Source organism: Carassius carassius, chromosome 1, assembly GCF_963082965.1.
Source record: "Carassius carassius chromosome 1, fCarCar2.1, whole genome shotgun sequence".
NCBI lineage: Eukaryota > Metazoa > Chordata > Actinopteri > Cypriniformes > Cyprinidae > Carassius > Carassius carassius.
The window spans coordinates 20,365,098-20,390,144 of NC_081755.1; the positions used below are offsets into that span (position 1 = coordinate 20,365,098).

General features: G+C 38.7%; 2 protein-coding genes across 3 annotated transcripts in view; one reads left to right on the forward strand and one right to left on the reverse strand.

Annotated features, from left to right (window-relative positions):
• The window catches only part of LOC132141097 (NLR family CARD domain-containing protein 3-like), a 68,241-nt gene extending 62,434 nt beyond the window's left edge, over window positions 1–5,807 (forward strand). Inside the window, exons 7-8 of the mRNA XM_059550331.1 lie at window positions 4,233–4,279; window positions 5,192–5,807. Coding sequence (XP_059406314.1) covers window positions 4,233–4,279; window positions 5,192–5,727 — 583 coding nt within the window. The 3' untranslated portion in view covers window positions 5,728–5,807. The remainder of the gene's footprint in view (window positions 1–4,232; window positions 4,280–5,191) is intronic.
• st6galnac2 (ST6 (alpha-N-acetyl-neuraminyl-2,3-beta-galactosyl-1,3)-N-acetylgalactosaminide alpha-2,6-sialyltransferase 2) overlaps window positions 1–25,047 on the reverse strand; it is a 162,671-nt gene that overhangs the window by 107,549 nt on the left and 30,075 nt on the right. Inside the window, exons 5-9 of one of the 2 annotated variants that reach the window (XM_059550426.1) lie at window positions 24,697–24,835; window positions 24,483–24,586; window positions 24,063–24,146; window positions 23,883–23,979; window positions 23,599–23,770 (exon numbers count right to left, since the gene is read on the reverse strand). The exons of the other annotated variant lie outside the window; for it this stretch is intronic. Of the exons in view, the coding sequence (XP_059406409.1) occupies window positions 23,603–23,770; window positions 23,883–23,979; window positions 24,063–24,146; window positions 24,483–24,586; window positions 24,697–24,835 (592 nt within the window). The 3' untranslated portion in view covers window positions 23,599–23,602. Of the gene's footprint in view, window positions 1–23,598; window positions 23,771–23,882; window positions 23,980–24,062; window positions 24,147–24,482; window positions 24,587–24,696; window positions 24,836–25,047 lie in introns of those variants that run through there. 2 annotated transcript variants of the gene reach the window in all.

Consider the following 25,047-nt stretch of genomic DNA (forward strand, 5'->3'; position numbering starts at 1 on the left):
AGTACTACCTGTAAAGTGTAATGGGATAATCGAAATAGCCTCTAAATAAGATACAACCATATAAATAAGAAACGAATGTAAAAGAAAAACTTCCAAAATGAGCTTAGCCTACATAAACGACAAGTCAGCACTGTCAAAAAAAATAAAAACACTTTAAATTGGCATTTATTAACAATGATTGCAGAGTTCGTTTTTTTTTTCTTTTGGGCTGCGGCTCGACGTCGGCTTCCTCTTCATTTTGTTCTCTCTTTTCTCTCACGGGGTGCGTTGAATGTGCTTTCCTACCAAGGATGACCATTTCGTAAACCACATCTTCCCCTTAAATTGGTGAAAATGGTGAAAGCCACATGAATGGCAAGACTAAATTAAGAATCAAGAAAACTTATATCGAGATATACGTACTTGATTCATTGTCTGCAGTACATAATGTCTCATCTGTAATCATCCAAACGTGACGCTCCGTTGTTCTCTTGTTTGTTCCCTCACACATAGCGATTAGACAAACATGGCGCATGGCACATTTTTCCAAATCTGGTGAAGTCGTGCGCCATCATGACGTAGTAATTTGGAGCATGCGCATTAAACCAAAAGAGACACTGCGTGATTATGTATTATTTAAATTTTGAATTTCCATACAAGTTCAAGATGTTCTAATTCGTTGTGTGGTTAGTCCAAAGACTATGGTTAGACTTTTTCACCTAACTAAAAGTCATTTTTACAGTGCAGTTTAGACCATAATAAAAACCAAATGCAGGCTATTTGAATGCAAATTCATTTGGTTTAGATTTGTTTAATTTTTGCTTGCAATTAATGCACTTAAATGTGTGTTTAAGTTAACAACATAATGATATTGAAAGTATTCTGTACACAGATTTAAATTACGGTACTATTACATACAAATACAGTAAATGACACTGTATGTCAAAAATTATGTAGAAAATTAAACTGATAGAATTCATAGAGCAGGAGCTAAGTTTTATTGGAGTATACTGTGTAAGAAAGTTTATTGAAGTTTATTTTTATTAATTGCATGAATGCACATAGTATATATTATAGACTAAATAGTAATACGTTTAAAATACATTAACAAATGTTATTTTGGAGAACACACTTAAGTTAAAATTAAAATAAATTATTTGACTTGTGCTTTAGTATATTAATAAATATCTAAAAATAATTGTACTTATTTAAAACGCAATAAAATCATTATTATGTAAAATTTATGTTTAAGTAATTCTTAATTAGACATTATCATAAAGTGCATTTTTATAAAGTGCACTTAAGTATGTTAAGACCAATTGTCATTAAAGTGTAATATCTTTAAGTTCTCTCAAGTGGCCTTTAATTTATTAATTAACTTTATTAATTTGTTTGGAGAAAATTGTTAGCCTGAATGCAATGTAAGTTGCTTTGGATAAAAGCGTCTGCTAAATGCATACATTTATGTATTTATTTATTTAAATTATATGATATTATCTGCAAATGCACTTTTAAAAAAGTATACTTTTAAGGTTTGAAGCACACAAAAAATTTACTTTTAATACAAATAAGCACACTTTTTTCCACTAGGGTCCACATCAGCGTAGCTGCATTTTGGAGAATATGAGCAGAACACTATCAGCGTATGCTCTTCTGTTTTAGCCGCGACACACGGATGCACAGTTGTCAATTTAAATCAAAGCATAAATACACGTAGAAAGTGTATCTTGTGGACTATATGTAAACATTTTTTATCTCAAATATCTTATTCAGGTCAGTACAAAAAAAAGCATGCATTTTGTATGATCTCTCTTATTTTGGTAAAATAATTACAGATTCTGTAATTTGGTAAATCTTGCAGATTCTGCAGGCTGCATGTAAATTTTTGACCTTGAATCAGCCCCCTTTAAAATAATCCTATTTTTTGCTTTGCAGACTGAAATGCAGATGGACACAGTTTTTGTTTATGAAATCATTAAATTGTTTGTTAAATTAAATCAAAATAAATTACAACTAAAATGTGATTCATTTTTTTCTTTCATCCTGTCTTTATGTGCAGGATTTTATGTGGTTTGTCAGATTTTTTTTGGGGGGGGGGGGGGGGGGATGAAAAGCAGAACTTAAAAGTTCAATTCAGTATATGTTAACTTTAAATATTTTCTTGAGTATGTAACTATTACACACATCTTTAAGACTTGACCAAACAATTAGTGACAGCAACACTGAACAGAATGAAGCTGTCACGTGTTTTAAACCATTTAACAACAGAATGAAAACAGCAAAAATCAACACAATGACAAAATACACCCATCAAGGGCATGAGCTCAGAGGAAAACAACTACAGAGAACAAAACAGCCTTGATGAAGTGGATATTTATGATTGAAAAAACAACTTAAAGTAGCCTACTGATGGTGCCAGACCATTTTACAAATGTGTTTAGTTCAGTGAAAGAACTTAATACTCAAAATAATGATTCATTTATAATTAGTGTTGTGAGAGAAATACATATAATTGTTGTAATTTTAGCAGGGCAAGTGTTTCTCAGGAGCTCATGGTGCACAGTGTGTTCAGTCGTAAAACTGCAGGAGCCACCTGTTTTGTGTTTCGCCGCTGTGCCAAGAGTGTGTTTGCATCCAGACATTTAGTCAATATGACAGCGCTTAATTACGTGATTACAGTTGTGTTATATTGTGTGAATAAAGTTAATTAAAGTGAAAGCTTGATTCCACCTTCTCCAAAAAAAATTAATAAAATAAAAGGTTTGCAGTGTTTGACTGATTTATGAAAACAAAACAACGTTAGTAAATTTATATTTTTGTTTCTGAGGAAAATGTTGTTATGACTGTTATGACTTTTCACAAGCTGTTTTATTGATTTTCAAAACACTGATTGATCGATTACATGTTCTGAATCAGCTGTTCTGATTTTTTTCAGCATCATTTATGTTTTTTTCATGCTGTATATTAAGTAGAAAAGAGGAAAAGATGATTGATTCTCATGCCGCTTGAACTGGGCAGAACACAGTGATCTCACGCCACATTAAAGAGCAGAAAAACACATTTATTGATTGTATTTTGTGATCAAATCAAAAGGAAATAAAGGTGATTTGTGTTTTATTAAAAGTATCAAAACAGGCTTATTGTGATTATGGCGCGCTACAAATTAATGGACTTTAAAACGTGAAATATTATTTCCCCTCATTTATATGGCCAATAAAACAGCTTGTGGATAGTCCTGTAATGTTATTTAGCTCATAAAAGACAACAGTAAGGAGTGCTGGAGCCCAAATGAACCTGTAAGGTTTTGGGGGCATGCAGATGTGTTTGTGTAAGGGCCCGGGGCCGACTCTCTACTCCACTGGTTGAGCTTGTTTACATCAGAGAGAACAAACGCAATGCTGCGCTTATTTTCAGGAAAATTATGTCGACCAATAATCTCCATCACACTCCACAGCTATGAAGGAAGGGTACTGCAGCAGGATCAGGGTTTATCGTCCCAAATCCTGCTGTAGTGTACTGTACTGAACTGACCCACTCGCTGGAAATCAGCCATAATATTCCTGTAACACATCCATTAAAACCTCTCTTAGACGCATATCTCCACTCTTTCCTCCAATCAGTTTCTCCCAGAATCCTCCACTCTTTCATCACAGCATGGAAATGTTTCAAAGCATTCCACCTCTTGTTTAAGCTGCTTTTCCCTGATTTCTGCCTGCTCTCTATCACATCCTTTATATCCTAACTTAACAGGGTTAATATATATAGACTATATCTACATTTTAACCTTTCATCTCCAATTCAACCCCTCTTTCACCAATTCAGGAGCTTCCAGGCTAAAACCCTTTAGGACCCTCTATTTGTAGGAGACTCTAATCGCTCCATCACTCGTCTGTGATCCCAAAATCACCTCACATTGGTTCTGGTTCAATCAGCCAAACCAGCAGACAGTTTTTCCAGTCATTCTTTTCTCATCAGGCAGCAACCACATCTGCTCAGAAGGGTCTATCAGCAGCAGACCCAAGCCTTCGGTCTATGCTCATCAGACGCTTTCAAAAGCTGCGTAAGATCCAGTCGATTTCAGATTAAAAAGCCCATCAAACCCTGATCAGCTCTTTCAGCTCTGATCAGGAGTTCTCTGGCTGTATTCTGAGCTCGGAGCCTCCTCTCGGACAGATATACACCAAATATACACACTATTCACTCATCTGATTATAAGAGTGTCAACTTATGAACCTGTGTTTGTGTGTTTATAGTGTGGATCATGGAGGAGAGAAGATGATGAGAGCAGGACTACAAAAGTGTAGGTCCACACACTCACACATACACACACACACACACACACACACACACACACACACTCACACATACACGCACACACACACCCACACCCACACACACACACACGTTTGTTATTGTGAAAAGTGGGGACATCCCATAGGCGTAATGGTTTTTATACTGTACAAACTGTATATTCTATGGCCCTTCACCAACCCTACACCTAACCCTAACCCTCACAGGAAACTTTGTGCATTTTTACTTTCTCAAAAAAAAAACTCATTCTGTATGATTTATAAGCGTTTTGAAAAATGGGGACATGGGTTATGTCCTCATAAGTCACCCTCTCCTTGTAATACCTGTGTCATACCCATGTCATTATACAGAGTTGTGTCCTGATATGTCACAAAAACAAGAGCACACACACACACACACACACAAACACACTAAGAGTTATCCTAAACAGCAGTAAAAGTTTTCTCTTAAAACCTCTTCACAAAGCTGCTGAGACAATCATTTACTGAGGAACAGAGAGAAGTCTTCAGCTCAAAGTAAGGAGGCAGGGCTGAGCTCGTTGCTATGGGTGATGTCAGCATACTCATTAACTATGCACACAGTGATTGGCTGATAGTCTGTCAGAGATTTATTCATAAAAATATTGTAGAGCACAATATTATGTTACCATATTCAAATAAAGGTTTAAAAATAAATGTTAATTGGCACATTCAAATAAATATTTCAAAATGCTTACACATTTTTTGTCCTGCTACTGCAGAAAGCCTGCTATCATAACTTTAACATTGAAACACAGCTTTGACTATATTAGTGAAGTCATCTGTGAATAGTGTGGAGATTCTGGACTTTGCAAATATAGTAAAAGCTGTAAACACAGCTTTGTGTTGTGTTGGTCTTGATGTTTCTCTCGTCTTGTGTTCAGACGCCTGTGATCTCACACTGGATCCAAACACAGCAAACGCATACCTCGTTCTGTCTGAGGAGAACAAGAAGATCACACGTGTGAAAGATCTTCAGCCATATCCTGATCATCCAGAGAGATTTGATGTTGTTTGTCAGGTTCTGAGTGTTGAGAGTCTGACTGGACGCTGTTACTGGGAGACTGAATGGAGCGGAGCTGCTGAAATATCATTGTCATATAAAGGAATCAACAGAAAAGGGGGGAGAGATGACTGTGAGTTTGGATTAAATGACAAATCCTGGAGTCTGATCAGCACAGTTAACAGATTCTATGTCCGTCACAATAATAACAAAACGGATATACCTGCTTTCCGTTCATCCTCAAAGAGAGCAGGAATATATGTGGACGTGTCGGCCGGCTCGCTGTCCTTCTACAGCATCTCTGACACACACACACTCACACACTTACACACATTCACACACACATTCACTGAACCCCTCTGTGCTGGATTTAGGGTTAATGATTATTCCTCTGTGTCTCTGTGTGATATTAAATGATAGAGCGACTCTTTCTGATGTTCACATGTACTCAAACTCATCAAATCTCACATCGTTACATTTCTATTTGTTTTTAATTAGTTTTTAACCTTTCATACAGACGTTATAAATATAGATCAGACACTCATACTGTTCTCAAACTTTAATAAACAGAGTAATATGTGTGCTTTAATATTTCTATGGTAAACTGATCATCAATGTAATAAAAGTCCATTAGTGACTCATTTGATACTGAACTGGTTTCTGAATCCTGATGTGAACTGATGACAGTATTATTGCACTGCTGATATTTTGCATAGAATTTATTAACAATACTGTTGTACACTCAACCAACTGTATTTATTACCACTGTTCTTACATTTCTGCTGTTCATAATGTATGTATAATCCTATATACAATACAGACCAAAAGTTTGGACACACCTTCTCATTCAAAGAGTTTTCTTTATTTTCATGACTATGAAAATTGTAGAGTCACACTGAAGGCATCAAGGGCTATTTGACCAAGAAGGAGAGTGATGGGGTGCTGCGCCAGATGACCTGGCCTCCACAGTCACCGGACCTGAACCCAGTCGAGATGGTTTAGGGGTGAGCTGGACCGCAGACTGAAGGCAAAAGGGCCAACAAGTGCTAAGCATCTCTCGGGGAACTCCTTCAAGACTGTTGGAAGACCATTTCAGGTGACTACCTCTTGAAGCTCATCAAGAGAATGTCAAGAGTGTGCAAAGCAGTAATCAAAGCAAAAGGTGGCTACTTTGAAGAACCTAGAATATGACATATTTTCAGTTGTTTCACACTTTTTTGTTATGTATATAATTCCACATGTGTTAATTCATAGTTTTGATGCCTTCAGTGTGAATCTACAATTTTCATAGTCATGAAAATAAAGAAAACTCTTTGAATGAGAAGGTGTGTCCAAACTTTTGGTCTGTACCGTACCTTCTCGCACACTCCGGTCTTCTAATTCTGAACTTATTTCTGAACCTAGGTTCCGCCTATCTTCAATGGGCGGCAGGTCCTTTTCCATTATTGCACCCAAACTAAAAACCACATACAGAAGCCCAGAGTGCTCCAGTAGCACTACAGCGATCAAAAAACTTAACTCCTGCGGTAAATATCATGTCTTGTGTATTATGATGTTGTGTTTATATGTTCTATCCTGGGAGCAGCTGGAAACAGCTAATAGTTATCCACTGTATTACACCTCTACAGTACAGTGCTGCTTAGATCAACATATGCAGCACTCTTTCATCAAGTACATTTTCATACAGAAACTTCTAAACCAAATCATTGCAGAAACTCATTAAATAATTTCTCCGTGCTTTCGGATGTGTTCAGTAATCTCCATGATCCCAAAGAAAGAAACACTAGTAAATACTAGACCAAGAAAAGTAAGAAAAGTTTTCTTAAGAAAACTGTGGTAGAATATTTTATAAAGACTTGTCACGAAACGCACACACAAACAGGGAGATCCAGTAGCAGTGTTTATTGGGTTATCCAGAATCGTAAATCAGCCAGGCAAAGGTTGAAAACCAGGTAAGTAGTCCAAAAAAACTAGAAACCTAAACAATGGCAAGGTAACACGAAATACAGGGTGACTTTAATCAAGGACTCCATGACAATGACATAAACAACCAGGGTATATATGGGCAGGTGCAAACAATGTAAGTGGGAACAGCTGTGTGAAATGAACAAGGATGAGTCTAGACAAAGGCTGTGCAGTACTTTAAATGGGGAAGTGAGACCTCTAGTGGACACCCAGGGATACACAGACCAGATACTGTGACACTACCCCCCTCTAAGGAGCAGCTTCAAGATGAAACAACCACAAAGACAAAACAAAGAGTCCAGGAGGAACGTGGAATGGTGGAGGATCAGGTGGAGGGATGGAGGGCCAGGTCCATGGAGGGGAACAGGGATAGGAAGTGAAAAAAACAACAAAAACAAAACAAGGAGACCCAAAAGGAGGTGGAATGGTGGAGGATCAGACAGTTCAGGGGGTCAGAGGACCACCCCAGCTGAGCAGACGAGCCAGAAGCCCACCAGGGTGGCGCAGAGGACCACCACCGCTGTGCAGACGGCACAGGAGAGCAAGTCTGGTCAGGTAGGACTGAAATAGAGACCATGAACAGATTAATGACGGCCTCCGTGGTCGTGATGAGAGGGTAGATGTCCTCCGAAGGTTCTGCAGCAGTTGCCGCCACCTCTGGAGGTTCCACAGCCGTAACAGTCTCCTTGACAGCAACACAACAGGCCAAGAGAACATTGCTGGGTGCAACAGACAGGATGTAACAAGGCTCTGGAAGTTCAGCGGAGACGTGACCAGGCTCTGGATGATCTATTGTGGTATGACAAAGCTCTGGAAGATCTACTGAGATGTGATGAAATTCTGGAATGATTTGACTGGGCTCATAAAGACCAACTGTGACTTGACCCAGTTCACAGAGATCAACGGTGACTTGACTTGACTCATGAGGTTTAACTGTGGTTTTACTTGACTCATGGGTGTTAATGGTGACTTGACTCTGAAAGGTCAATGGTGATCTGACTAGACTCTGGGAAATCAACGGGGACCTGACTAGACTCTGGAAAGTCAACGGGTACCTGAGTCAACTCTGGAAAGTCAACAGGGACCTGACCTGACTATTGAGCATCCAAGGGGACCTGACTCGACTCTGGTGCCTCCACGGGGACCTGACTCGACTCTGGAGCGTCCACGGGGACCTGACTCGACTCTGGAAAGTCAGCGGGGGCTGCAGCTCGTGCAGTGACTCTGGATTGGCGGCCATCTTGTCTAGTGGCGCTGGGCTGGCAGCCATCTTGTGCAGTGGTGCTGGGCTGGCGACCATCTTGTGCAGTGGCGCTGTTTCCACTGTCATAAAAAAGGGCTGATGACTTCCTTGTTCTATGAAGTCCCTCCTTCAGAAATACGTAACGAGTTCTGATCAGAGAGCTGCACGGGTCCGATTTTGTAAAACCGCACCCGCCCGTACCCGCAGTGCTTAAAACCGCATCCGACCCGTTTTCCGACAGCAGCACTAATTAAAATCCGCACCCGACCCGACCCACTTAAAATAGAACCGACACCCGACCCGCACCCAAAATCAAATCAGTTAAGCCAATCACATTAGACACACTTTTTTAGAATTTTATTGCCAGGTCATACAGAAGTTATTTATGGAAAACTCTTTTGAAAAGATATTCGTTTTTTATACATTTTATCTTAATTTTAATCAATGTTTTATCAATCAATTGCCCGTATTTAATAAATAAGAAGCAAATATATAGCAGACAATGTAATAACCTTAGTGTAATTGACAGAATTACAAAAAAATATTTTGCTACCTAAAAGTTAAATATTTTTTGTGTCACGCATGCATGCATGTCTATTTCCCTCATATTAAATAGGTATAAAACGAATGTGGACTGATTTTTTCCAATGTCTGGACTCCTTTATTAACGAAACGGGTGCCATTTCCATCTAGCAGTTTTCCAAATTTTCATGAAGAACAAACTTTTTTTTCTTTTTCTTACAACTTTAAAGATATGTTAATCCTCCAAAAAAACATATTTTCCCACCTCAGGCACAAAATCCTTGATAATATTATCCTTTTTATTCAGGCAAGGGAGTCTTTCTTGTACCACCCCATCACGGGCAATATGTATGCCAGTAGAGTAGTAAAACAAGAAATTTATTTTTTAAATCTAATGTTTTCCTAATAGTAAAATGTCCCTTTTTTGGAAGCCATCAATAGAAAGTCTGTAAGTTAATCCATTTTTTTATTCTTAGTTTTTTTTATCTTGAAATATGAATTTGACATTTCAATGGCCTCATTGTTTATACTGAAAAAACGAATACACTTAAAAAATACAAATAAAGTTACATTTATTTGATTAGTTCAAACAACAACAACATCATTCAACATTAATTTAAAATTTAATTTATTTTACATACAATTGTAACAAAATGACCCTGTGACGGGGTGGTGACTGATGTCACGAAGTGGTTCACTGTGACAGGGTGGTATGGACAATGCATTTATCTATATGATATGCTTGTTTTAAACTTTATACAACTGGGGTTGGGAAACATTAAACTTAGAGATTTAATGGAAAACATTGGTGATGCTCTGAAAAAAAAAGAGCATCATATCAGTGACAGGGAGAGTCGCATCCACACATCCCTCTGTATTTCCATGTGGCGGGAAGTCACAGGCTGTGGTGCTTGAATGATTTCAAGCACATCATCGAAGAGATACCAAAGGAAGTCATCTCTTGGAGGCCCGAAGAACCTATTGGCACCAACACGGTGCATACACTTTACAAGGGTATGTGTTTCGTTTGTTTCCATGATGATCCCAGGATAAAGGTCATTATCATATTTAAGCATGCACCACTTCCCAATGAGAACTTCACTATCCCAAGCAATTGCTTCTGTTTGCACCTTTTGGACCGTTTTGTTAAAATAGAAATGCTGTGTGGTGAAGCATTGACATCTTAGCTGGTTTTGCGTGGAGCACATGCAGCTAACTTCCCAGTAAAGGATTTCTCCTGGAGTAAATGTGACCACTTGGTGGGTTTTCATAGTGAATGGCACTGGTGGAATCTGGCCTGGCATCTTTTCCATTGCCTGCTCCACTGCTTCAGATGCTACATAAAAAAACTTAACAGTTGTAGAGGTTTCAGTGAGTGCCTTATATAGCTGATGGGCATTGGGTATCTCGCGGCCGTTGGTGACAAGCTTGTCCGCTGTTCTTTTCAAGGTTCCCCCAACACCGTCAGGGGCCCCCTTGCCATGGCTTGCCTCAAAAAAGTTCCATGTTCCACCTTTCAGGCCTCATCTTGCGAGCTCTGTGCTGAAAAGGAAGAAATTCCCTTTCTGTCTGTATTGGGTACAAGGTCCATCACTCAGAAAGTGTAGAACAGATTAATCTGGGTATGTGGCTTGTAGATAATTCAGAACCGGATTATGTGTTCTCATATAGCTGGGGGGCTTTTGTGTTTGGAGGGTGATACTGTGCTAAAACAGATGGGCTCTTTTTCACCACCTATGTAGAAAACACCAGTGTGCAGAGTAGCTTGTTGGTGCGAGGAGCCAAAGTGGACAGCTTGGATCTCTGACCTGTATTTGCATGTGTAGTTTTCAGAGAAGTCAATGTGGATCACTGCCTCTTCTTTTGAAAGTTGCTTCTTCAACTCTCTGCAGTAGGAGTACTGTTGATATATGTTGAATGTGTGTCTTTTGAATTTATGGAGAAGAGTGTGAAATAACTCCACAAGATTATATTGTGTGTCCTCCATTGCTTTCTTCACTGTGATCTTTACAGTGGTTGTACCCTCCCTCGCATCTTCCGTTGCTTTCTCTGCTGTGGCCCATTGAGTGAATGCAACCTTTGCTGTGCCATCAAATCTGGAGAGCTGAACAGTCTTGTCTTTGCATTCCTCGCACTCATCATCCATGCACATTTTCCTGGAGGTGTCACATGTTATAATTTTAGTCAAACTCTCGAGATCTGAAGTATCTATGAGCCTCAAATTATGCAACTTCTCAATGACAAATCTGAGATTTTCATGGATCTTGCACAGACACGTGTTCCTGTCGGAGAGAGTGGGATGTACAACCCAAAATGGGCAAAGCTTACAGAAAAGGGAGTATGATATGTTGTTTGTGTTTTCAGTAAGACATTTTTTGTGAAGATTTTTCATTGTGTGAGCCAGAAACCTTTTCTGCTTCTTCACCTTTTTCTTGGTAATTGTTTGTTTTTGTCCAGTCGTTATCCGACTGTTGTCATCTCGAGTGAAGAAGGTTTTGACTTTGGACTTGAAAGCAGCAGTGAACCTGTTTGTGGGATTTCTGTTGGTGGAAAAGAGGTCTTCAGTCTGAACACTGCGACGCTTCTTTAAAAATCCAAGAGCATTTTCGGCAAAACCTTGCAGCCTGTACTTCTTCACAATCCTCCCTGCTGTTACCTTTGCTATTAGTTGTTTTTCTTTTTCTTTTCTTGCTTTACAGTATTTACACTACAGTACTTATTATTTATGTCTTCAATCAAGGCTTCATGGTAGAGTAGTGTTTTTCTGATTTTGGAGCTTACTCTGCCCGTCTTATTAATTCATTTATTTTTGAACGAGGGGAGTCATTCTTATTTAAGCGCTTATATCTTTTTCTGTATTTGTCAGCACGTTTTCGTTCCTTCTCTAGCGATTTCTTTAGTTTTTCAATTTCTTTGCGTAGTGTATCCCTGTTCTTCCTGGAAATTCGCTTTCCTTCTTTATGTTGCCTGAAACAAAATAAAAATCTACTGGTAACTTAGGGGTTTAAGTCATGTACACCATATTTAAAAACAATTACTCAATGATAGGCCTGCTTCTTATTCTCTACATGTATCCATTTATTTATAATCCTAACTGCACACAACCCTGACCTTGATGATCTTAACTGCTGCTTTGACTGTTGGGCAGGATCTGGATCTGTCCAGGCTGTGCTTCCTAGCCTCTGCTTTCTCTTTTCTCTTTTCTCTTTTTTGTTCTGCTTACTCCACTTTTTACGCAGCTGACGCTTCCCTCGCTCACTTAGATCACTAATCTTCTTCTTTTTTCCTTGCTCTATATCCCGTCTCCATCTCTGACGCTCACTTTCTAGATATTTTTGCTTCCTCTCAGCATCCCGACGTGCACTGCATCGCCGTTGTCTCTCAGCATCGCTTAATGGAGCCATGTTGGAGACAGATCTATCTGCACATTATAAAATGTAAAATTCTTCATTTAACACCAAGAAAGTGAGTGAGTGAGTGAGTGAGTGAGTGAGTGAATGAGTGACTGAGAGATGGTGAGTGAGTGAGAGAGAGAGATAGTGAGTGAGTAACAGTGAGTGAGAGAGAGAGAGTGAGTGAGTGAGTGAGTGAGTAACAGTGAGTGAGTGAGAGAGAGTGAGTGAGTGAGTGAGTGAGTGAGTAACAGTGAGTGAGTGAGAGAGAGTGAGTGAGTGACTGATGAAGTGAGTGCTAGAGATAGTGAGTGAGTGACAGTGGTTGAGTGAGTGGGTGAGTGAGTGAGAGAGATAGTGAGTGAGTGAGAGTGAGTGAGTGAGTGAGTGAGTGAGTGAGTGAGTGAGAGATGGTGAGTGAGTGAGTGAGTGAGTGAGTGAGTGAGTGAGTGAGTGAGTGAGTGAGAGATGGTGAGTGAGTGAGAGAGAGAGATAGTGAGTGAGTAACAGTGAGTGAGTGAGAGAGAGTGAGTGAGTGAGTGAGTAACAGTGAGTGAGTGAGAGAGAGTGAGTGAGTGAGTGAGTAACAGTGAGTGAGTGAGAGAGAGTGAGTGAGTGACTGATGAAGTGAGTGCTAGAGATAGTGAGTGAGTGACAGTGGTTGAGTGAGTGGGTGAGTGAGTGAGAGAGATAGTGAGTGAGTAACAGTGAGTGAGAGAGAGAGTGAGTGAGTGACTGATGAAGTGAGTGCTAGAGATAGTGAGTGAGTGACAGTGGTTGAGTGAGTGAGTGGGTGAGAGAGATAGTGAGTGAGTAACAGTGATTGATTGAGTGAGTGAATGAGTGAGTGAGTGAGTGAGTGAAAGAGATAGTGATTGAAAGACAGTGATTGAGTGAGTTAAAGAGATGATGATAGTGAGTAATGTGTTTGAGTGATATAGTGAGTGAGAGAATGAACAGAACAGGGTTAAGTTAACAGAAAACAAATGATTAGCCTATATTATAATCGTTGATTTCCACACATTCAAATGGGAAGCAGAACCACCCCGTCACATCCCCTACCACCCCATCACAATAAAACATGTGACGGGGTGGTAAATTTCAGCCCAAAATGGCCACAGATCTCCCATGTGGTCAAGTTCCTCACCTAACATACATGCATTCTATCTGAAATATATATATATTTGCCTTAATAATGTAAAATAAAAAATAAAAATCAGTTTTCCCTTTCTATTTTGCATGACGGGGTGGTTGGTTTAAGCTTGACGGAACCTGCCTAATATGAAAAATCAACAAATAAAGAATGCAGAGGAATGTCAGTACTTGCCTGCTTTTGTTCTTGGCGGCAAAGAAGGCTACGATGATGTCACTTCCGCTCTCTGATGTAATTTAAAGCAACAGTACATTATTTATAGATAAAACAAGTTTGTGTGACGGGGTGGTAAGTCAAACTGAGGGACGCACACAAATAATAAAAAATTCACAAAAAATACGTTTCATTTTGAATAAAATATATCTTATGTGAAAAGGGACACGCACAAAATCCTGAAAATAATAAATGTTTAAAAAAAATACATAGCTTATTTGGTGATATTTTAGATGAAAATGTCATGTTGGTCAACACGGACATGTGAACTTGGCTATGAACTAAAACAAAATGATTAAAATAGTATGTTATTCTTTAAAAAATATATTTTTTTATCATATATCATGTTAACAAGAACACTTGCATGAATACATTTAAGCTTTGTAAACACATTTTGGGACATGTTTGTGCCTTATGCATCTCATCAAATGTTGCGGACCCAAACAGCACCCGTTTCGTAGAATGACTCTATATAAACAGACGCAAGTGGAAGTGTATTGTTGTTTAAACACCTTCATAACGATCGCGTTAGTTGAGCTGTATGCGAGATATAATTTCACACAAATTTTGAAATAGGCTTAAATCAAACACATTTTAATTCAGATTCTGCATATATATATATATATATATATATATATATATATATATATATATATATATATATATATATATATATATATATATATGTGTATATTTATATATATATATATAAATGGAAAACAAAAACAACGAAAAAAAAACAGCTGGCTGATCTTTTATGTCTGTTAACTAATGACTCGTGCAGCCGTTCGCGCGGTTGTGATTTTTTAAAAAGTGGAACGTAGGCCTATTTTTACGTTTGCACGTGACTGTTTTGAACCCGTGTTTAGACCCGTGTTTCCCCTGTGTCCGACCCGACCCGCACCCGTATCCGACACAGTTGAATATTTTTCACACGTTTCAGCCAAATTTGCGGGTCACCCGTTGGGAATCTAGTTCTGATTGTGCCAGCGGTTCCTGTGTTGTGATTCAACAGCAGCTTAGCACATGTTTCCCTCCTGGGAACGCGATTGGGCTAGTTTTGGAGTAGTTTTGAGATGCAAGTGGGCAGGATTTGTTTTGAAAACCTGGCAATCCTGATCGGAACGGACATGCTGGAGATGTACTTCTAATCACAGGAGCGCCTTTACTGAAGAGGTGCACATGAAAATCGCATTCAATTTTTTGCACAGCCCTACCATCTAGTCAACAAAGCTAAACAGCGTTGCCCTTTGTGTAATAAGTAACAAAAAACTGTTAAACGCACCAACTTAAATAATAAAATTACCGGTTGTGGTCCATAAACAATGCCTTCTCCAGACAAAGAGGGAACTGCTCCATCTTTCAAGAATAATCTTTGTGCGAATCCGGCATTAAACTGATTGAGATTGAGGAAGCTGTCCTCAGCAAAATGTGCTGCACATAGTTTTACATGTGGATTATAATTTTCGGGAAATGAGTTAAACATAAATTATAACCATTGATCTCTAATTTACAGCATCCCTGTGAAGGCCAAACAAAGGTGATTGGACTCCGAGATAAAAATAACAGCGTTTCGATGACATGGCGAAAAACACACTCTACAAAATTCAACTTTTCCTCTTCTCTGTGGGAGCACAACAAGACCACGCCCCCTTTTTGTGTATTCCTGTGGGCGGAGGTTAGTCAAAAAACTGTTCTAGTGACGTCATTAATGAAGGAAGTAGAGAGATGTAGTCCAAACTGGTCTTTTGATGTAGGCTAAATCTGTTAAATAAAATATCTTGCTTGGCATTGAACTTTGAGCTTTAGAATTTTACAGAAATTATTTACACTCTAACAACAACATTACACACTAACTAAAGTTTGAAACATGAGATCACAAAGAACAGGACCTTTAAATAACTTTCGTGCACAACAAGTCAAATTTGGTTCACACATGCATATAAGCATTCTCTTCTATCGTGGAAAGTACATGAGCTTCTTCAGTCTGTAGATATCGGCAAAGTTTTTTTTCCAAGGTTAGTTTTTCACTTCACCACATCCCTTCCGCATTGAATAGCTTGTCATCCTTACATGACTAAAAGGTAAAAGGTAACTTACATTTTTGTAAACCTTAATCTGTGAAAAAACTGACATATTTCATGACTTTGTGTCATGCAAGGTCATCGTAAAATCTAGAGAAATGTTCGAGGTGATCAGCGGGGTACCGTTGAGACACGATGTACCAAATGTACCCGCACTATATTCCTATTGCGGAACATGCAGTTTAGTTGCACTTCGTTATTGTGTTATTAGGTTTATTAGGTTTTTGTTTGCATTTGATCTGTTTTATTATTGCTGTTTGCAGTTGTTTTTTACTGCTACTCAACTTTTCAACTTAGTGCTGTTTTTCATTACTGTACAATGTTTTGCAAATTAACTACTTTTAACTAAACAGATTATCAAATAAAATACTGACTGGAAATAAAGCTTGGTTAGGCAGCTTTACAGCATTACGGATGGGTGTCACAACTGTACTCGGGTACTGTACCAACTGTACCAGACATGGAAAAAAAAGCTTCTTGTGTTTATGAGCTTATTGTGGCTAATTTAACCTACTTGTGGGAGTTAATAATTATCAATATATTAGTAGACAAGTAAAGGAACTGTCATATGAAAAATCACATATTTTCTGTCCCTGGTTTTGGTGTGGTAAATGAAGTGTACCAACTGTAGCTGGTCTACCCTATAAAGTACAGGAACATCTCAAAAATTAGAATATGATGGAAAAGTTAAGACAACAGGGAGTCAAGGGAGTGTTTGCAGGTTTATTTGAGAAAGAAATCCTAGAAAACGTGGGTTTCAGTAAAGGAAAGATGATACAAATTCTAAGCTGGAGTGTTTGGCAGTGGAGATTTGGACTAGTAACAATCCTATTTCTGTGATAAATTATTATAACCCCTGTTAGAGTTTGGTAATGTCAATTTTTGATGAGATAATGGAGATGGTAAGGTGTCCTGTTATATGTGTTGGATATTTTAATGTGTATAATCCAATATGGGGTAGTGATAACAGGGACAAAAATTGTGTTATAATCGACACAGCCTTAGTTCAGTCAGGCCACGGAGGCATAGGCTGCGACCAGCTGATGCGGTCAGCTGTCAAATAGCTCCAATCACTACCACTCTCCTATTATTATCTCCTATATCACTGCTCGTTAAGTAAGTATGCTCAAATGGCTTGCAAGAGCTATCGCTCACTCAGGAACTAATCAGACGGCGAATCCATCTCCATAGGAAGCTTTAAATCAGGTTTTTGTTGTTGTTGATGTTGACAGAATTCCCACAGAGTATCTCTCAAGATTTCAAGTCGTGAACTTAAGCGAATTTGCAGCATTATTTGTCAAGCGAAGGACTGGAAGTGATCTGAGCGATCACAACTCCTATCAATTGATATAGACACATTGCCCGCGATTCATAGCCAAAGCTGTACTAATAGGACTGACCCATCAACTTTACATGAGATCTGCTTCCATGCTGGAAGAAGCATGATATTCAAGAAGAATCAAAGCATTCACGAACAACTGGCCATTTCAACTTTAATTGATCTCTGGAAGTCTTCACGAAGCTAAGCAAAGTTTTTTTCATTTTATTGCCTAGTACTATGCTGGCGAACATGCTTAAGACATTGCTAATTTTCCAAGGCTAATTACCACTACCAGTTAAATTTACCAACGAGCATTGTTAATCTGTTGTCAAGGCTCATTTATTTGGGATGCCTTCATTAAAATTATCCGACTATTTCCAACACTCTGTGTCTAATTTAGTGATATGCTGTTGCTCAAGCTAACTAGTATATCGATAAAGTGTTTGATACTTAAATGTACAGATCATAAATTTGCTCGTAACAATGCTAAAATTTATCTGGACAAAGGCTAATGCTATTGCCTAAATTCGACTACTGACCATATGTCGTACTGCAAAAGGGGCATGCTGATAGAAAAGAGCACCCTTCACTACTTTTGTTTTCCATAAGGGGATGCTGCCCCACTCTACGCACTTCAGAAGGTCTTTGCTTAAAGCTATCAGGGTATTGGGACTGCTTGCTTGCTTGAGGCTTATCTAGTGTCCAGTATCATATCGTGCTAGACCTGTCGTTGCATAAGCAGGATTTTTGCTTTCTTCTTGCTCCACTGTGAGCCTCCGATGACTGCGCGTGCATCTTCGCAAATGGTCAAGGCTTTATACTTGTGCGTTCGCTGTTGTGCAGGGTCATACGGGTGCTTGAAATTTTTTGAAAATGCTTGGAATTCAATGCAGTGTTTGCAAGGTTTGGAGCGAGCGCCAACCTCCCACTCTCTCTCGGGAAGCCAATAAGGAAGTGACTAAAACTGCAATTCATCGACTTGCCGCTTGAGGCTGGCTGCAAAAGGGAGTCAGTTCCATAGACTCCCCATGTTAAAATGCCCAACTTTACAGCAGGAAAAAACATGTTTACAGCCTGGTTCAAAAAATGATTTTGGTCTAAATAGCTAATTTTGCCCTTCATGACAACTGTGAGGGCGGTGAATTTTTTTATAACTCATCCGTTTAAATTATATTAAGACTTAAAGTTCTGCATAATTAAGTGCGTAGCCACTTGAGTGACAGGTGGATTGCCGCTGCTGACACTGCCGTCGTGCTAGGTGGGGGTGGATTCAGCAACTAGCTCCCGCCTTTTTGCCCATTTTTGATTGTCCGGGAGAGTCTCGCGGTGACGCGCTGCCAAGATGGCGACGGGCCCGCTCTACACACTTTAGGCTTCAAAAACACACTTTAGGGGACTACGGGTGATGTCACGGAAACTACGTCCATGTTTTTATACAGTCTATGGTTTGGAGCCATGTGAGGAACGTTTTATTACAGATGTGCGCACTTTATTTCACGTTTTCTGAACAGTTGAAAACAAACACCCACTTAACCCCATTGAAAGGCTTGGAAAAGATGGGAGAATTTTTTACTTAGATTAGATTAGATTAGATTAGATTAGATTAGATTAGATTAGATTAGATTAGATTAGATTCAACTTTGTTGTCACTGCACATGTAAGGTACAAGTCAACCAAATGCAGTTAGCATCTAACCAGAAGTGCAATAAGCAGTAAGTAGAGAATATACAAGGTCTCCAATATTTACAATAACTATACAGATAAGTATTATGGACCTGATTTACAGATTTTAAATAATATCAGCGTGATATACAGATAGGTGTACTATGAACATACTATACAGATGGATTGATTATATTAAAGTGTATGTACTGTACACTATAGGCAGAACTATGAACATATGAACATTTACACTATTGCAATGGACAATAAAGTGCATAGAAATATTTCAGTGTGCAAATGGATTACTTAGTGTTCCTGGATGAACAGACAGTAGTGCAAGTAATAACAAGTTCACTGTTTTTTGCTTGTTGTAAATGAATAAATAAACCAGTTAGATGTAGTGATGAAGAGGGGGAGGAGTGTGTGTATGGTTTCGGGGGGGGGGGGGTGTCAGAGGGCAGAGTTCAGCAAGGAGACATCTGTAGGGAAAAAGCTGTTCCTGGATCTGCTGGTCCTTGTAAGGAGGCTCCTGAAGTGCCTCCCAGAGGGCAGGTGGTTAAACAGTCTGTGGTCAGGATGAGAGGAGTCCCTGAGAACGTTGCGAACTCGCCGAGACAGTGTTTCCTCTGGATGTCCTCAAGAACAGGAAGTGGTGTCTCTGTAATGCATTGGGCAGTTTTCACCACCCTCTGCAGTGCCTTGTGGTAAGCCACTGAACAGTTCCCATACCAGACTGTGATGCAACTGGTAAGGATACTCTTGATCGCACACCAGTAGAAGTTCACCAGAATGGCTGAAGACCGCTGGTTCTTCTTCACGTTCAACAACCATCCCATTAATGTGGATGGGGTCATGTGTGCTTCCTTTTGTCTTCCTGAAGGCCACAATGAGCTCCTTTGTCTTACTGGTGTTAAGGAGCAGGTTATTGTCAGAGCACCGTGTGGCCAGGTGCTGTACCTCCTCCTTGTAGGCAGTTTCATCGTTGACACTGATGAGGCCAATTACCGTGGTGTCATCTGCAAACTTAATGATGGAGTTGGATCCATGCACAGGCTTGCAGTCGTGGGTGTAGAGGGAGTAAAGTAATGGGCTCAGCACACAGCCCTGTGGTACGCCGGTGTTGAGTTTGTTGGTGGTGGAGTTCTTGTGGCCTGACCTAACATGCTGAGGTCTGTTGGTCAGAAAGTCCATAATCTAGTTGCAGACAGAGATGTTAATGTCCAGGTCTCCAAGTTTTTTCATCAGCTTGGAGAAAATGACGGTGTTAAATGCTGAACTCAAGTCAACAAACAACATCCTAGCATACGTGTTGTTATTGTCCAGGTGTGTGAGTGCAGAGTGCATCACTTTGTTTACTGCATCCTCTGTGCTCCTAGGAAAATTGGTGTGGGTCCAGAGTTGGTGGGAGGCAGTCCTTGAGGTGTGCTAGGACCAGTCGCTCAAAGCACTTCATAATGATGGGTGTGAGTGCTACTGGGCTATAGTCATTCAAGCACATTGGGGAGGAGTGTTTCGGTATTGTACAATGCATGTTGGCACAGTTGCTTGGGTGAGGGACATGTTGAAAATGTCTGTGAAGACCCCTGCAAGCTGCTCTGCACATGCTCTAAGCACACATCCAGGAATGCCATCCGGGCCAGCAGCCTTGTGTGCGTTGATCCGGCTCATTGCAGTGTGGACATCTGTGGAGGTGAGTTTAAGGGGTGGTAGTCTGCTGAGGGTGTAATTTTGGTGGCCGTCTCCTTGCTGTCACTTCTGAAGCGAGCATAAAAGTAATTGAACTTGTTAAGGAAGGAGATGCCCATGACCGTTGGAGCGAAGTTGCTTGACTTGTAGTCACTGATGATCTGGATGCCCTGCCACATGCGCCGGGGGTCAGAGTTGGAAAAGTGTTCCTCTACCTTCAGCTTGTAGCAGTACTTGGCCTTTTTGATGCCCCTTTCAGGTTAGCCCTGGATTTGCTGTAGGCCTGAGCGTCATCTGATCTGAAGGCAGTGTTGCAGGCTTTCAGCAGAAGTCACACCTCCTTGTTCATCCATGGCTTCTGATTAGGGTATGTTGTTATCTGTTTTTCTGTTGTGAAACTGTCAATGGTGGTGTTTATGTAATCCAGTATGGAAGAGGTATAGATATCAATGTCCGTGTGAGAGACACAGGCAGCCTGAGAAGTAAACATACTCCAGTCAGTGTATTGAAATCTATCCTGAAGTAAAGAGTCTGCTCCAGTTGGCCACACTTTGATGCTCCTCAATGATGGCTTCACACGGTTGAAGAGGGGTGAATACTTAGGGGTGAGAAACAAAGAAAGGTGTTCAGACTGTCCGAGGTGGGGGAGGGGGGTTGTGATGTACGCTTCAGCAATGTTTGTGTAAACATGCTCCAAAGTTTTGTCTCCTCTGGTGTGGCAGGAAACATGCAAGTGGAATTTGGGCAGCACTGTCTCTAATTTGCAGTGATTTAAAATCACATGCGACAATAAAAGCAGCCTCCGGGTGAGCAAGCTTGGCATTAGGGTCCAGTGGAATATAGACTGTGGTTATTATGGTGGAAACAAAACAGAAGTGAAGTCAGTTATGCAGCTTGAGCAGAAGAGGGTGTAAAGGATTATATAGGAAACAAGGGTAAGAGATATAGAGGACATACTGAAAACGTACAAAAACTAAAAGACATGAGTGTAAAATGAAATGCTTTTTTTATTCTTCATCTTCAGGCCACTTGAAATAAAAGTGTAAAATTCAATTCACTTTGGTAGATACCATATCATACATCAATTTTACATACCCCATTAACCCATATAAATTTTTTATGATAACCCATTAAGCCTTACATATTATACCAGACCCGTTAACCCTTAAATACCATACCATAACCATTTGAATGAACCCTTACGTATGACCTTACCCAATTATACCTTGCATGTGAATCATAACCAATTAATACTTACAAATTATACAAAATCCTGTTAACCCTTACATACTGTACTACACCTCATTAACCATTACATACCATACATTAACGATACATATCATACCCTATTAACCCTTACATACTGTACCATATCCAATTAACCCTTACATATGATACCATATCCCATTAAACCTTACATACTATATTGTACCCCATTAACCCTTACATCCCATACCATACATTATTAACGATACATATTATACCCTATTAACCCTTACATACCATACCATAACCAGTCGACCATTACATATGATACCATACCCCATTAACCATTGCATACTATACCATAACCAATTAACCTTTATATATATGATACATACCCCATTAACCTTTACATACAGTACCACAACCAATTAACCCTTAGATATAATACCATACCCGTTTACCGATACATACCATACCATACATTATTAATGTTACATATCATGCCCTATTAACCCCTTACATACTGTATCATAACAAATTAACCCTCACATATGATACCATACCCTATTTACCCTTAAATACTGTTCCATGTCCCATTAGCATATCATATAAAACCCCATTAACTCTTACAAATGTAAAGTACCCTATTCATCCTTATATAGTATACTTCCCAAGAAATTGCTAATGTCATATGATACAAGGTTCCATTGCATTTCAACATATTTAGTAGAAGAGTGAAAATTAAAATCATGGTTCAAATTCAAATGGTTGATAATTGAAATTAGCTTACAATCTTAAAATTGTCTTACAAAATCAACCTTCCCAAAAGTTTAATAAAAATGCATCTGAACTCTGGTTAAAGTCACACTAGACTTAGTATGCAAAATTGTTTAGAAACAGCAACAATATGTTTAACAACCTAGAACCAACCATCCGCCGTTCTGCCGCCAGATGACACTCACCGGAGCTCCTCCAGCCTCATCTAAACTGACAAGGCTATTGGTAGAGTACAGATTATTAATTAAATTAAATAAATGTTCAATATCTATATCTGTGTGTGTGTGCGTGCTTGCATGCGTGCGTGAAATATTATTGCACTTTAGTGTTCTTAATTTAATATTGCAAAATAGTTTTCTATTTTAATATACTTTAAAATATCATTTAGGCTATTCTCGGGAAGCAAAGATGAATTTTCAGTATCATTACTACAGTCTTCCGTGTCACTTGTTCCCAGAAATCATTCTAATATGCTGATTTATAATCAATGTTGGAAACAGTTGTGGCGCTTGATGTTGTTGTTTTTTAGTATCTTTTGATAAACAAAAATGTAAAAAGAAGAGCGTTTATTCAAAATATAAAGTTTGTGTTACAATGTACATTACAATTCAAAGGTTTGGGTTCAGTAAATTATTATTATTATAAAGAAATTAATACTTTTATATTTTTATTTTGAACAAATGCTGTTCTTTTCAACTTTTTATTGATCAAAGAAAAAAGTATCACAGGCTCCAAGAAAAAAATATTAACAAAACAATTTACAATCAATACTGATAATAAATCAGCATATTAGAGTGATTTCTGAAGGATCGTGTGACACTAAAGACTGGAGGAATGGCTGATGAAAATTTTTGTTTTAATTCTGATGGTTATGACTTACAGCTTAGGAAGATTAAAAATTCAGTATTTAAAAAAAATTGAATATTTTTTCAAAGATCAATCAAAAAAAGATTTACAAAACATAAATGTTCAAAAATCAATCTCCAAAGCAAGTTTAATTATGCACTCAGGTTGGGGCTCCTTTTGCAGATGTCTCAAGATTCACTGATGTGACATCATTTTTTTTTTTTATCTCTGATGTAGCCACAATACTTTTTGAGAGTGCAGCTGCTTCCACAGAAGTCCCTCCATCTCCATGTCATGGTTAGTATAGGGGCCCAGAGGCTTCAACACTTTGTCATAGTAATGGCATGAGAAGTCTTTGTAATTTTCTGTCATAAATCCAAATGCAGAGACCTGAAGGAAGAACCAGAAAGCACAACATCTATTTAACAACAGCTGGACCAAAAGGTTTGGGGACATTATAACAATATATAGAAAGCTTTATATGTATTAGAGGTTTGTTGACCTGGTCACAAGTGTGTAAAGCTACCAAAAGCATCAGTGCACCCGAGGTGGGTATGTACGTATCTCTATATTGCTCAAGCAGTGGAGATTTTAGGAACCTGTTAATCAATAACACCATGGCATTACATTAAGAAGTAAACTACATAAATATGTAAATGAATGTGTAGGAAATTATTCTCACCTTTGAGTCACATATTGAATGAAGGATGGATGGATCATCTTGAACTGGTGTATTTCAGGATTATATCCAAAAAGTTCTGAGGGCCTGTTTTAATAATCAAATAAACTCAGCAGTTAGTTAGTATACAAAGGACAAAAGCTAATGTTGACATGAAAACACAAACTGGTAGAATGCCTTTTAGAATCCTATTGTAATGCAAATTAATTCGAGTAGCTAACATAATTGAATTCAAGTAACAAAACAAATTGTTCAAATTTAAGGAGACAAAATAAAAATGTAATCAAATGTAAAGAAATTCATAATTATTATAATTATCAAATATTATTTACATATAAACAGTGAATTCAGCATAGTGATTATGTTATTTCCATATTTTTTAATCACTTTGGAGCTGAGCTTGTATCTTTTTGTTAAACCTACCTGTCCCCTTTATCAGGTCCCGAGGTAACAGACACACCCTGGATGGCAGCTGCCAGCATCAAATAGTCTCTAGTCTCGGCGGGGATAAAAATATACCCGATGCCCTGTGACGTCAAAGACTTCACTGTAGTTTATCAGCAGGCCAGCAGATTATAACATATGTCAACTGAGAATTAATAATAATTCCTAAATTGTGAATGAGAGGGTCAATTACCGGATCACGTGGCACTTTGTGAAAGCCGTCTTGGTAATAATCAATTAATGAGTTCTTGATAGAGTTGGTGGTGAAACCATAGAAAGACGTCTTTGTCCCAACATCATCCTCAAACCCTTGGATTATTGCCCCATTTACCCTATAAGTAATGATAATTAATATTAGATTTAGATTATGTTTAGATTTAGATATTTAACCCATGCATTTAATCTTTAATCGTTAATCTTTTTATTTTTCATCTGTTTTCTAACATTTGATATATTTAATGATATTTTGTCTAGTTTCCGGTTTAGTGTATATAAGATTATGCAACAGAAAAAGCAATAATCTAACAATTTATTTACAGTGCAT